Below are 13700 nucleotides of genomic sequence, written 5' to 3'. Positions count from 1 at the left end.
GAGTTGATTTTTTGGTGGAAGTGAGTTACTGGTAAAGTAGCTGACTGTTCAGTTCAACCACCTGCCTCAAAATATATAGACCATTAAAGCCAAGAATATAAAGTATCAATCACAGGATGTCACAGTACGTCATCAACCTAGACCAGAATGCCAGAGGGAGGGAGGGCTCTGGGTGGCGGGGAAGGTGTAGGAAGGGGCGCTCACTTACCTCCCAGCCTACGATGGACACCTGCCACCGCGCTATCTTGTCGATGCTTTCCAGCCTGCGCTTGCGCTCATTGATCAGACAGGCTACGTTCTTCATGGCTTCATAGGCTGCCTTTATGTTGCTGTAATCACTGTAAAGTAGGAGCTTCATTTTAACCATAGAACCTGAAACTCCCAAAGCAGGACTAACAAAGTAACATACTCCACCCTGGATTTGTATACTAACAGTCTAGACAAAGTAGCATTTAAATAATGGCCATTGTTGCCTTTTTCTTGTTCCTCCATGAATAGACCATAGTCTCCATAGGTTAAGGGAACTGACCGAATGCAATCCAAAATTCTTCGGAATAAGAATGTTTTCATTCATTTCCCAGAAATCACAATGAATGAAAGTGAATGCCACAAGACGTAAGTTTTAGTCACAGTGACAATGGATTATTTTCATTAATAAAGAAAGGACAGTCTTTATGACTGATATAGCCAGTTTTGCTATAAAGTACTTTAATAATCACTAACCATTCTCAAGAGTAATTATTTGCTCTAAGTCTCATCTTCTATGGTGTTCAAGTAAGGACACAAAGAGGACACAAGCCACAGAGGCTCGACATGGTGTGTTCCGTCAGTGCTGACACCATATTCAGCTCATTGACGGACCTTCGTTTCTGCTGCTTCCATATGCTCCAGTCAGATCAAACCAGGCTCTTGTTCCCTAGCCTCTATAACTGTAGGTACCAGGAACACAAACTGTAGTGCCAATCACCACACAGACTAGAGCAGAGCGTGGCTCGAGCTGGGAAGTTGGACATTCAGGTCTTGCTCAGCGTTAATCATCTGGGGACATGTAAACCAATAATCCAGCTAATGAACTGAATTCTTTACTTTCCAGCACTTTCCTGTGTCTTCTGAGATAGAGCCTTTGGATCTCAGTAGCACTGAATCAGATCCCCTGCACAGCAAGGAAAGCAAGCCCTGGACGCGGGTTCTATTGTCTATTTACCACACACAAAGAGCTCAGCCCTGGGAAGTCCCCGGGCATTCCCCCGCCACTCAGACCCCGCTGCCTCCGGACAGGCCTATTCATACTGAGCCGCAGAGCACAAAGGAAGAACAAAACAGACACAAGGGGGCTGCCAAAATAATGGAGTAACCACCCACCCCAGGCCTGCAGCGATGAAGAAAGTGCACAAAATAACGGTACATTTTTTCCTACAAGATTTTGTCAATTCTAGAAAAGAGGCAGAGTATAATGGTTTTTTGGGGAAAAAATTTTGTTTTGTTTTCCTGAAGACAAGGAAATGGGGTTTCTGTCATTTCCTTTAAAAGGATTTTTTTTTTTTTTGGAAAATAGCCAAAATATGCAAATGCCTCATAGTGAAAAATGCCCTTAAAAGAGAAGAATTAACTGCTGAAGGATGACATATAGACTCCTGGCCACACCTTGCCCACCTTGGAATGTACCAATCTGTTTGCCCATGTCTGTCAAGATGTCTCTGCTTCTTATTCTTTTACATATTTTTTCCAGTTCCTCATCACGGTGTGTTTTTATTCTTTGTTTAACATTTTCTGCAAATTTGTGGCTCTCTTGACTTTGCTATTTTCCTTGCACTCAAGTTTTCTGATTTTTCTATCAGAAAAAGAAAAAATATATATATAGCTCTCTTCCCTTTTATCTATTTCAGTGAACTCCTTTCTCTTACTCTTTTAATCTTAATTCTTTATACTAACATCCACATCTATGGTCTACTGTTTGGTAACCTAGCTCTTTTTCTCCTTCCAGCTTCCAATCTAATTGCAAAACAGATTCCTTTTGCAAGCCCTGTGTCTCCACAGGAGTCTGGCAGCAGACAGGATGGAAAATGCTCCGTTCTGCACACCCTGCAGGGCCAGGCGCTGCCATGGAGAATCTGACTGCTCTCGGGGCGACATTTAGCTGTTAAAACCCACAACTGTTGTGGTTTGGCACAGCAAATTTCCTCTGGCTACAATCCTGTTCTCCCCCTCCCCCATACTAGAACCTTCTGAGATCATCTGTTCATGGGCTGCAGGTGCACTGAAAGCTTTGTACCAGTGACAGAGAGGTCACAGGTGAGGCTTGATTCTTACCTAAAACAGTAAGCTTTATCCTAAAACCCTGCCTACTGGCATTCCAGTTCTGGCCTGGTGAGAACACAGCAATGACCCAACCAGTGCCACCGAAAGGCACCACACAGTTGGGACCTGCACGTCTCGGGGAATGGCACAGAATGGCATGCCCATTCCAACACTGAATGGGTGAGATCTTCCAAAAAAATCACAGCATGGTTATACTTTATTCTGCACATGTAGGAAAACAGGGAGTTGTTATTAAGTAAGCAATGGATAACTTTTTGGATCTCCTAGAAGAACTTAGTTAAGGACAAAGCAAGTCCTACAAGGAAATGGAGTATTCAGGAAACCAGGATGAGAAGCCCCGTGCTCCAACCATAAGGGGATGGGGTGGAACGGATCACAGAGACGGAGCAAGCACCCGGGTTGGGCAAGAAAGGTCTCAGGGGCACCTGGGTGGCTCAGGCAGTTGAGTGTCCGACTCCTGGTTTGAGCTCAGGTCATGATCTCAGGGTCGTGAGATCGAGCCCTGCGTCAGGCTCTGCACTCAGCACAGTCTGCTTGGAGATTCTTTCTCTCTCCCTTTGCCCTTCCCCCTGCTCCACGTGTGCTCTCTCTTTCTTTAAAATAAATAAATCTTTAAGAAAGGGCTTACAGCTGGACAGGACCTCCGCGGATGCTTCTGCAAGCTAACCCTACACATTACTCTGTATCCTTGAGATTCCCCACTCCTTCAGAAGTTTAAACTTTGGGAGTCCTCACTGTTCCGTAAAGTAACTTCTTGTTGCACTACGTGATGCTGCCCTGAGGGCGAGCTGCTGTGGGACTGGAAGCCAACTATTCACACTGGTGTCTTTTAAAAATTGTTCTTACTAACTACTGAGTAGCTACAAAAGCGGATGTGTAACACAGACACCAGTTTTAAGGACCAACAACACGATACAAATCCCTGTGTGTTCATGACACAGTTTAAGAATCACTCATAATTTTTTAGCATCTCTAGGAATGGATACCCTGGAGCCTCTTCAATGACCCTGTTTCAAGACCTCATAATCTTGAACATTCTAAGCAAGGTGACAATTTCTTTTTTTTTTTTTTTAAGATTTTATTTATTTTTTTTGACAGAGATAGACAGCCAGCGAGAGAGGGAACACAAGCAGGGGGAGTGGGAGAGGAAGAAGCAGGCTCCCAGTGGAGGAGCCCGATGTGGGGCTCGATCCCATAACGCCGGGACCACGCCCTGAGCTGAAGGCAGATGCCCAATGACTGAGCCACCCAGGCGCCCCAAGGTGACAATTTCTTCCACGATGCTGAGAGTGTCAAGAGGACACCCAAGCCCGCCCATCAGCGCCACTCTGTGAAGCTCTGAGCGCCCGCCCCGGGGACCCAGGGTGTGGGGCCCAGAGAGCCCGTGAGCATCCACCAGCGGCGCGCGCCCTCTCACCTGTGCTCCTGCGTGGTGTACTTGAGCAGCTCGGCCAGCTGCAGGGGGTACTTGCAGATCTTCTGCACCGGCGTCAGCAGGAACCCGTCGATGGCGATGTCGATCATCTGCTGGAGCAGGCGGCAGGCTTCAAAGAAGTGTCTGTACCTGCCCTGCTTCATCAGGTTGGACAGCTCCGCACAGGCGCCCGGATGGTTGTTACAGTACTCGGAATAGATGGCAAAGCCCTCTTGCTGGGAAGGGGAAGCACAGTTGCGTCAGGTTATGGGCCGGCTCTGGGCCATGACATCTTCTCTGGAGGGAGGGGCCCCGTACAGACCAGGGGGCGGGAGTGGCTGGAAGGGTGAGGGTGGGAGGAGGGGTTATCTTTGTGGGGTGGTAGCCCTAGGATTCGGCTTCCCTGGGACAGCGGCTCCCTCTGCCACCACTGCCCGCCCGAGCTCTGCTCTAAGGAAAAGGCAGGCACTATTCGCGAGTCCAACTCTCTCCCCCTCGTCCTCTCTACTTACACTGATAAACGTGGTAGTGACCGTGACCAAGAAGTGAGGATTCAAAGCCATCACCTGCTCCCCTCACTACAAGTCCTGTCCTTAACATCCTACCACCTGGCTTCCACACGCGTGTCCCCTCCGACCTCCGATCGAATGCCCCTGGCTCACTTCCTTTCTCCTCTGCTTCTCACTTCAGGGCTGCTGCTGCCCTGCCAGTCCCCCTGCGCAAGTGTCGTGGGCTTCCCCCGGCTTCCACGGCGGCCAGGCCGCCGGCTCGCAGCCGTCTACCCTGCCCACAGCTGTGTGCCCTTCAGCCTGGGTCCTGCCCCACGGTTTATACTTGTCTGTGCTCAACACGTCTCCCACCAGACTCCAATTCCCCTACAAGACAGGTCTTCCTAACCTACCCATCAATTCTTTGAGACCCAACATCCTGCCGGCGGTTCTGACTGCTGCTTTTTGATGTTCCCCAAGACCCGTTTTGTCAGCTGGTTCTCAAAAACCCCCGCGACAACATCTCTGTCTTTCTGCATCCCCGCTGCAGCCACCCCTACCCTGGCCCCCAGCCCCCTCTGCCCAGAAGCAGCGACACCTCATCCCTCAGCTAGACTCTCTGGTCGCCCAGGACCAGGCAAGGCCCACACAACCCAGAGGCTCCACCTTCACCGGGACCTGCCCCCCTGCAACCTGACCTTCACTGACCTCTGCAGCCTTTCTCTCAGAAACTTCTGCTCTGGCCAAACAGGACTGGTGCACTCGTGGGGCCGCCACAGCATCATTTTCAGCTGTTTACTGCCGCCCCCCCCCACACCCCGAGGATCTGCTTTGGTTCCTACTGCCTCTGTAGTCACTGGGGTCAGTACCCAGCGACGTCTCCTGAGGAGGGAGCTGCTGTCACTGCTGTTACTGTTCCAACGATGACACACATTTGGGTTGGGAATAAAGTCTCCTTCCTCTGAAATCCGTTAGTATTAAACACGGGCAGTCGATCCCCAGTTACAAGCTTGCCATCATCTCAAGACTGTTCTGAGGCAGTTTCGGCGTCCCAGGCAGGGTCCCAGAGCCACACGCTCGGTCTGAATCCACACCTGCCCCTTACTCAGGTGTGACCTCGGGTCAGTTACCCTCTGGGCTATAGTTTCTGCACGTGGAAAACGGGTTAAGTAATCATACCTTCTCCACAGCACTACAGGAACCAATATAAGCAAACTCTGGAAACCGTGCTTAACATACAATAGTCACTTAATAGGTATTATGAGAAATTACTCCAAATACAACCTCCTGAACCCCTCAAAACTGCATGAAAGTAGGAAGATTTTGAAATCTTGAGGTATTTAGGTAAACATTAACCAAAGAAGCCAAGCAACTTAATTTACAGCTGACATCTCCATTCCCTGGGAGATTAATCCAGCAAACAAAGCAAGAACAAAACAGAACAAAAAGGACTCCTTTCTAGGGTGGAGAAACATTTCAAAATTATTTAACCGGATGCTATTAATACGAAGTAACAGGTGACATACGTGTTGAAGAAAGCAGGATCCTATTTCACTTAAGTGAGGTTCCTCTTTATTGTACTGTTTCTCAAGGTCTTTCAGGAACTTTCTTTGGAATTTGTAAATATCCTCAATGTTTCCAAAAATGGTGGCTAGTTGTGCAACTGTGAACATTCCCGTGTGCTTGCGACACTGTCGAATATAGCCCTGCAAAACAGCAAAGTAAACTTTTACAAATTAATCTGGAGATTCACAGAAATCATTTATCTGAATGATACAGGTTTTGGGGCCCAAAGTCTTTCTCTTGGAAGGGATTTTAATTAGAGAAAAATATTTGAACCCTATGGATCCCTGTTGGGATAATCATACCTTCGTGACTCCAGGGTGCTATGAATATTTAAAAACAAAAGGAAAAAAACAGGTGCATGTGGCTGGATGTGTAAAGCAAGAAACTACAGAAAGTTTTCAGATTATGCTCCTGAAACAAAATTGCTTGGTTTCAAATATTAAAGCGCAAACATGGGGACTGTCACAGTTTTTCTAAACTCTTAAGATAATCATTCTCCCATCCCTAATTTCATTTCACAGCCGAGAAGACATGTCAAATACAGAATGCCCCAGCTTGCTCAACAGCTCATGCAGCCGGCTCAGTGTTGCGGCAGAGAGCCAAGAACATCTTACCCAAGGATTCCACCATCACCTACTTTTTATATAGAGCATAAAGCTGCAGATCTTTAATCCAACGCCTGCATGGATTAGAGTACTATTCATTCCCCAGGTACAACACCCTAGTTGTCCTACGGCTGGGGTAGGAGTTAGTGTGGTGGGAAGGAAAGGCCATACATATGTGTAATACGTATCCCCAAATCAGCATCATGTAATCACACAGCCTAAGCAGACTGGCTGAGAAAATACATACCACTGACTATTCAGAACGAACTTTAACAGAAAGACAATGTAAAGGATCAAAATACAGGCTCTAGGGCACACTGGCTTAAATACCAACCCCACCACTTTCCCTGCTATGTGCCTCAGTTCCCTCACCTGTAATGGGGAGGGGGGCGGTAAAAGGACCAGCTGATGAGAGCGTTTGTAGGAGTTAATCCAGGTCGAGGGACAGCACAAAGTCAAAGCTCAACAATCATTAGTCATCACTTATTTTCCTAAAATGGCACTTTAAAGAAACTCCCTTAATTAGGCACAAGGAACAAGATGGTTACATCAATAAGCTAAACATCGCTAATCTTTATGGGGCCAGTTAATCCGATTCCAAAATGGGCACTTGTCTAGCTTCAGCTTGCCTTCAGTGCTGAATGTTAGCAGCCGAGCTGAGAGTGCAGAACTCAGCATTCACAGCCAGGACAGCGGAATGAGGGGACGGGGCCAACACCAGTGTAGTGTCAGGCTCACACAGAACCCACAGAGACAAAGAATATCACGGGAGAAACAGAACTTACTGCACAGAATACCATGACATTGCAGAACATGGCCTCGGAGGTCACTAGGTAAAACTGATCTTCTTCTGGTCTGCATCTCAATGACTCAGAACCTGATGTGTGAGTCGGTGATTCAGATGTAACGGGAGTGTAAACCGCGGCGGACCTTTGTAAAATCAAGTGGGTTTCACTGAAAGGGTGTTGCCTCCTCTGAAAGTCCTTCACTCTGAATAATCTCAGGAGGTCAGTCCTCAGAGAGATAGTTGCATAGGGCCCAGAAACGACAACTGACGACAACAGAGAGCCACTGATGCTCACCAGGGCGGACGAGTATTTAATGAGGGCGGAGTCTGTGCAGGGACCACATGGGCGGAAAAGGGCAAGGAGAAGGGTGGGCTACAGAAAAGTATGTAAAACGAGGGTCTGACTGCGGACAACCTTGGGGAGGCCACAGGGTCCCGGGTCTCACCTCACAGATGTCCTTGAGGTGCTTGATGTACACCCGCTCCGTGTTCATGATCTCCTGGATGACATTGGTCCTCATCTGGTGCTTGCTCTCCGAGTGTTTGTGGCGGTTCTTGACGGCATCCTCCTCCTGCTCCTCGCCCTGGGTGCTGCTGGAATTCTCCGATGGCTCTTCCTGATTGACACGCAACTGTGGGCCACGCACGGGTGACAAGTGACTTGGGGGAAGGCGGTACCAGAAGCAGGCGGAAGGCCCCCTGGTTTGCACTTCTCTACTCGGTCAGGAAGGCAGCCTGGCCCGAGACTAAGTCTTCATGTACTCGTCAGGGCCACGGCTCCAACCACGGCAGCAATGCCAAACAACTAGTTGACCGTGGTTGAAATGTTTCCTTCAATCCAGTCTAATTTCTGAAAGCTTTCATTACAGTGATCACGAAGAAGTGAACCTGTATCGAGGGGCTTGAGCCTGATGCCACAATTGTACCCCTCCCCCACAGATCGTCATGAGAAGGGTTTGTAAGCGCCATACACTTACTCTGACAAAGCTTGCAGGGAACCAGGCTTCCTTGTCCTCATTCCGGCCCCACCACCAGTCCTTGTTAGAGGCTTCCAGAACCTGGATGACATCTCCTGCCTTGAAGCCCAGTTCCTGGTCGTCCATGGTCACATGGTCCCATAGGGCTTCCGCACAGACCACACTGCCATCGCTGATCAGCTGCAATGGGGACACGTGCTCAGTGCAAAAGCAGGCGGGCAGAAGAGCAAGGGGCATGCCGTGCACTCTCCCGGGGGGACACGGACATCTTCTACCTCATACTTGCACACACTGTTGGCTTGGGGTCAATCCTTAGCGTTTGATTGTTACACAGAATGAGTTTCCATATTAGGAAAAACAAAATCAGGTAGGTGTCTCTCGTATGCTCTTAAAGGAAATCCCGAATCTACATTTTTTTAAAGAAAGTATAAAAATGGCTCACTCATCTATATGTCAGTTATCTAATGAATGTGAGTATCTGGATTATTCACCCCCAAAATGGTTTCTGAGCAGACAACACGGAGCCAGGCCTCTAATGCTTATGCGCATACCTTATTGCAAGACCCTCACGACTTCACCTAAAACTTACTCTTCAGACTTCATTCACAGTCTGAATAAACTTTTGATCTAACTTTATGGTCTACAACCATTAAAAGAGAACACAGCCTGATCTCCAGATATTGAACAGCTAATGTAAAAAGGAAAGGACAGACACAGCTCGTCTGACAGTCGGCCACAGGGGTGGACGGCTGCAGGTGCCCTCAGCAGCCAGAGACATCGTCATATCCTACAGCGACAACGGGTGCTACTAACGGGGATGCTAACTCACTGAGAACTGACACCCGACATGCTCTAATCAGGAATGCCGAAAGCTAGGAAGTGCCTTCTGGAAAGGTTTCCATAGAAAGGGCTGAAGATGCACAGTGGTGCAAAGAACACCAGATTTGCAGTGAGAACTATGTGGTTAATTTCAGCTCTGCCATTTACCAGCAAATGACACAGCCTCTTCGTTTCAGAGTGTTTACTAAAATATGGTTAATAATTGTAATATGTACCTCTTAGATTGGCTGTGAGATCTTTCTGAGATAATGTTAGGAAGAGCAATTCGTAAACTGAAAAACACTACCCAAACATCACGTAGCAGTCACCGCTCTTATCGCTTAGAGCGGTGAGCGAGCTTTAGTTATCTGGAAAATTTGGTCACATAAACTGTCCTCGAAAATGCTAGAATGTCAGAGTTCTAGGTTTTAGAATATGTTTGGTAAGAAATAATCAAGAGGGGCCACCTGGGTGGCTCTGTCAGCTAGGTGTCCGGCTCTTGATTTCAGCTCAGGTCATGATCTCAGGGTTATGGAATCAAGCCCCATGTTGGGCTCCATGCTCAGCGGGGAGTCTGCTTGAGATTCTCTCCCTCTGCCCTCCCCCCACTCGTGCTTGCTCTCTCTCTCTCTAATAAATAAATCTTTTTTAAAAAAGAGAGAGAAAAAAAGAAAGAATCAAGAAGGGCAAAGTCTGAAGTGATTCGGCACCCTGAAGATTGAGTCTCCAAGATTCGCCACTGTTGAGTGTGATTCCAGTACCTCGTTGATGGCCAGCTGCTCCCCGCCTGGCTGTAGGTATCTGGGGTTGGCCTGACACAGGTCTTCATAGCTATAGTCCTCCTCACTGCCGTTGTCATCCACTAAGGCAGCAGACTCAGTACCGCCATCTGAAGAAACTAAAAAAGAAATGGCATGGTTTATGGTTAAAAGGACACAGCTAACAGAAAAAAAATTTAATGACAAAATAAATGACCTCTGAGAACATACCCCCAGGGGAAGCAATCATTTGTGTCTTACCCAGAATAAGAAATCATTAGAAAATTCCTACAGATCCATCGATCCAAAGGTAGCAGTTGTGTGAGGAGCTGGGGTCTGAGTGTCACAGTAAGTGGGAAGGAGAGCATCTCAGAGAATACGGCCAAAGTTAACACACAGCATTATTTTGCTGTGGAGGATACTGAGTAAACTACGTGATTCGGCTGGCAATTTGTGCTCCACAGTGGACATAAAATATATAAATGCAGATTGTATTTCTAAGTCCTGTGTTGATAAGCTTGAGGAGATAAAGAAAATGAAAATATAATCATTTTTAAGAAGTGTCTGGGGGTGCCTGGGTGGCTCAGTCGTTAAGCATCTGCCTTTGGCTCAGGGCGTGATCCCAGGGTACTGGGATCGAGCCCCACATCAGGCTCCTCTGCTAGGAGCCTGCTTCTTCCTCTCCCACTCCCCCTGCTTGTGTTCCCTCTTTCGCTGGCTGTCTGTCAAATAAATAAATAAAATCTTTAAAAAAAAAAAAAGAAAAGAAAAAGTGTTCTGCTTCCATCTTTCACCTGCAAGGCAGTCGTGCTACTAAAATCAAAAGGTGTTGATAGTGTCCTAAGTGGAAACATGTAGTCATTCTCTCCAGGTGTTTGTAACATGAAAAGGTTGAACTTATGAAACCAAGGTTAGGAATGACAGAGCACCTTTGCCAAAAAAGAGAAAGATCTTCTTTTTTAAACTTTCTCTTTTTAAAAAAATTTTTAAAAAGATTTTATTTATTTACTTATTTTACAGAGAAAGAGAGAGCACAAGAAGGCAGAGTAGCAGGTAGAGGGAGAGGGAAAAGCAGGCTTCCTGCTAGGTAGGGAGCCCAATGCGGGGCTCGATCCCAGGACCCTGGAATCATGACCAGAGCCGAAGTCAGCCGCTTAACCAACTGAGCCACCCATGGGTCCCAAGAGAAAGATCTTCTAAGGATGGGTATAGCGCTTTGGACTGCCCACCTCAGCATTCAGATTTCTCTTCTTCCTGGGACAGTGGGCTACTCTCACCAAGGCTAATCTGTCATCCAGTAGAGGGAATTATAAAAAGAAGAACATCCCTTGTGAAGAAGACAGAGAAAGCCCTCATGGTAGTAGCTGGCTTGTTAAGATACTTGAGATGGCTCTTGATTGAGAACAAAATGTGGCTCAATCTGAAGCCCACGCTATGTGGACATCCACACATCCAATGGAAGATGAGACTTGAAAAGTAAGGTAGGGGGTGCGGGTGCCTCAAGGGTCTACAGTAAGCAGGGGGGCGGCTCCCTCAGCATTCCGAGTAGGAAGCGACAGGTTTTGGAAGACAGGCCCCCTGACACTGGAGAACAGGTTCTAAAGCCCCAGAGCCCGGTCTGAATTCTAGCCCTGCCCCTGTACAGGAGCGGGACCCAGCAACTTCCTCTCTCTGAGCTTCCTCCTTCTGTTGTAGAAACTATTTCCTTTCTCTTTGGAGGATGAGGTGAGGTGATGTGGGTCAACTTCCTACCTAGACTCACGGTTGGGACTCACTAAGAGGGTTTTGTGATGATGGCAGTACATGTGGTGGAAGCCGGGCTGAAGAAGAAGGACTCTGCCACAGTAGCATGAGGGAGGCGCTGGCGGTGCTTCCTGTAGCTCCCCAGTTTCCTTTTCTTGGCTTGAATTCATCATCGTAATTATAGTCCTGGCTGTGCACGGTGAGGAAAACTGAAGAATCTGACACATGTAATATGATCCTAGAGCTAATTGTCACGGTATTGATCACCGCCCATTGTTGCCTATCTTTTTCAATAGTTATCATTGCTTTAGTGTAAGAATTCTAGACTCAGTTTACAGAGTGTGTTGCGCTTTTATTTTTTTATTTTTAATTTTTTTTTTTTAGAGAGGGAACATGTGTGCAAATAGAGTGGGGGAGGGGCAGAGGGTGAGGGAGGCAGAGAATCTTAAGCAGGCTCCATGCCCAGCACAGAGCCCGAGGTGGGGCTCGATCTCATGACCCTGAGATCATGACCTGAGCCAAAATACAGAGCCAGATGCTTAACCAACTGAGCCACCCAGGTGCCCCTGGAATGTGTTTCTTTTAAAAAGTTGTTCACAACAGCAGCCTGGCTGAAGTGACAGGAAGGAAGCCATGGGGCCCGGTACGCAGAACTCGGGGCCATGGTCTGGGACTGGACGGGTCTGTGGAGTACCTGAAATGCAACTAGCACCAGATGGAATGGGCTGCAAATGTAAAAGGCATGTCAGATTTTGAAGACTTAACACAAAATAAAGAATAGAAATATCTATTTAGTTGAGAAATACTTAGAAATATTTAGTTGAGAAAGAACACCTGTTCCCTGAGGGTAATTACTAGCAGATTTGCAAGTCCTGAGCAGACAGCACTCTCCCACTGCGATCTCAAATGGTCTTCATCCTTCCCAGCACACTGGCTTCTTCTTTTTTTTTTTTTAATATTTTTTATTAAGATTTTATTTATTTATTTGTTAGAGAGAGTGTGCGCACAAGCAGGGGGAGCAGCAGGAAGAGGGAGAGGGAGAGGGAGAAGCAGGCTCCCCACTAAGCAGGGAGCCCAATGCAGGGCTCGATCCCAGGACCCTGGAACCATGACCCGAGCTGAAGGCAGACACTTAACAGACTGAGCCACCCAGACGTCCCCACACTGTCTTCTTTGACTTTGCTTTCTTGTTAATTCTACCAGTAACCTGGGATTTTCCAAATCATCGTTGACTACATCCTCTCTGTTGCTCTATGTCAGCCCGACCTGCACAAACACCACCCTTGAATTTCAGTTCCCCTCGCCACTCCCCTGGTGCAGCACCTTGCCACTCTCTCCAACCCCCCGTCTCCTCAGTCTCCTTCAGGGAAGATCAGGGCCTGCATCTGAGAGAAGTACGTCCAAGTGAGCTGCCTCAAGGATGAACGGATGCAGGGGCGGGATGTCTCTGGGCCTGACCACAAAGTCTAGAAGCAAATGGAAGCTCTCCAGACCCTTGGCACTGCCTGGCAGACCCCTAGCTTGCTGCCTGATTCACCGTGGAAGAGAGGCAGCGCCCAGCTCACGGCAGTGCAGGTGGTCCATGTAAGGGGGGTGCAGGCAGGTGGGCAGCGGGGAGCCAGCTGCGGACATGCTTGTGCACGTGTGTGTGTGTCCGTGCCCAGTGGGAGGCGATGCCACACAGCAGGGCCTTCTGTCTCAGGGGGCTTCCCTCTGGAGTGCGATGCTGGTGCTGTGTCTGTTGCCCGAAGCTGGGGCGTTTGAGTGGGGACCTGGAGAAAGGCCACCTTGTCTGAGAAGTGTGCGTGAGCTGTATAAGAGCCTGAATACCGCGTGGTACTTCGGCCTCCTGTGCTGAGGTCACCCAGGCTAGGGCACTTTCCTGGTGTGTGTGTACTTGGGGGAGAGGGGGTGGAGGGAGAAAGTCTTAAGGAAGCAAATATAAACTTTTTGTAGATGCACGAGTCTTTCTTACTAGATTACAAAAAACAAAAACAAAAAACAAACTAACAAAAAAATCACTAAAGCGCCAAGCTTCTCTGACCGGAGACCTTGGAGCAGCTAGCTGCTAGACCACCATGCCCAACAGCTACCAGCAGCTGAAATGTTGCAAGGCTCCTGCGTAAGGAGGATACATGCAAACGCTTGGTCTTTAAGGGGGCGCAAAGCGGCAGGAATCTGCAGATGTCAGCCAACACTGATCTGGCACAGACTGGCCCCAACG

The 13700-nt window shown here is 48.0% G+C and overlaps 1 protein-coding gene across 5 annotated transcripts in view; it reads right to left on the bottom strand.

Moving 5' to 3' along the window:
* Positions 1 to 13700, bottom strand: part of SPATA13 (spermatogenesis associated 13) — a 332158-nt gene that overhangs the window by 9323 nt on the left and 309135 nt on the right. For all 5 annotated transcript variants that reach the window (XM_087865231.1, XM_045797086.2, XM_087865232.1 and 2 more), the window contains 6 exons: positions 9737 to 9873; positions 8157 to 8336; positions 7626 to 7811; positions 5748 to 5927; positions 3737 to 3969; positions 209 to 338 (listed from right to left, as the gene is read on the bottom strand). In XM_087865231.1, coding sequence (XP_087721357.1) covers positions 209 to 338; positions 3737 to 3969; positions 5748 to 5927; positions 7626 to 7811; positions 8157 to 8336; positions 9737 to 9873 — 1046 coding nt within the window. The remainder of the gene's footprint in view (positions 1 to 208; positions 339 to 3736; positions 3970 to 5747; positions 5928 to 7625; positions 7812 to 8156; positions 8337 to 9736; positions 9874 to 13700) is intronic.

This window comes from Ursus americanus, chromosome 10 (assembly GCF_024610735.1).
Source record: "Ursus americanus isolate L20-20 chromosome 10, mUrsAme1.1.p, whole genome shotgun sequence".
NCBI classification, from domain to species: domain Eukaryota; kingdom Metazoa; phylum Chordata; class Mammalia; order Carnivora; family Ursidae; genus Ursus; species Ursus americanus.
Note: the sequence above shows the minus strand (reverse complement) of the source record. Positions and strands in the feature narration are given on the sequence as shown.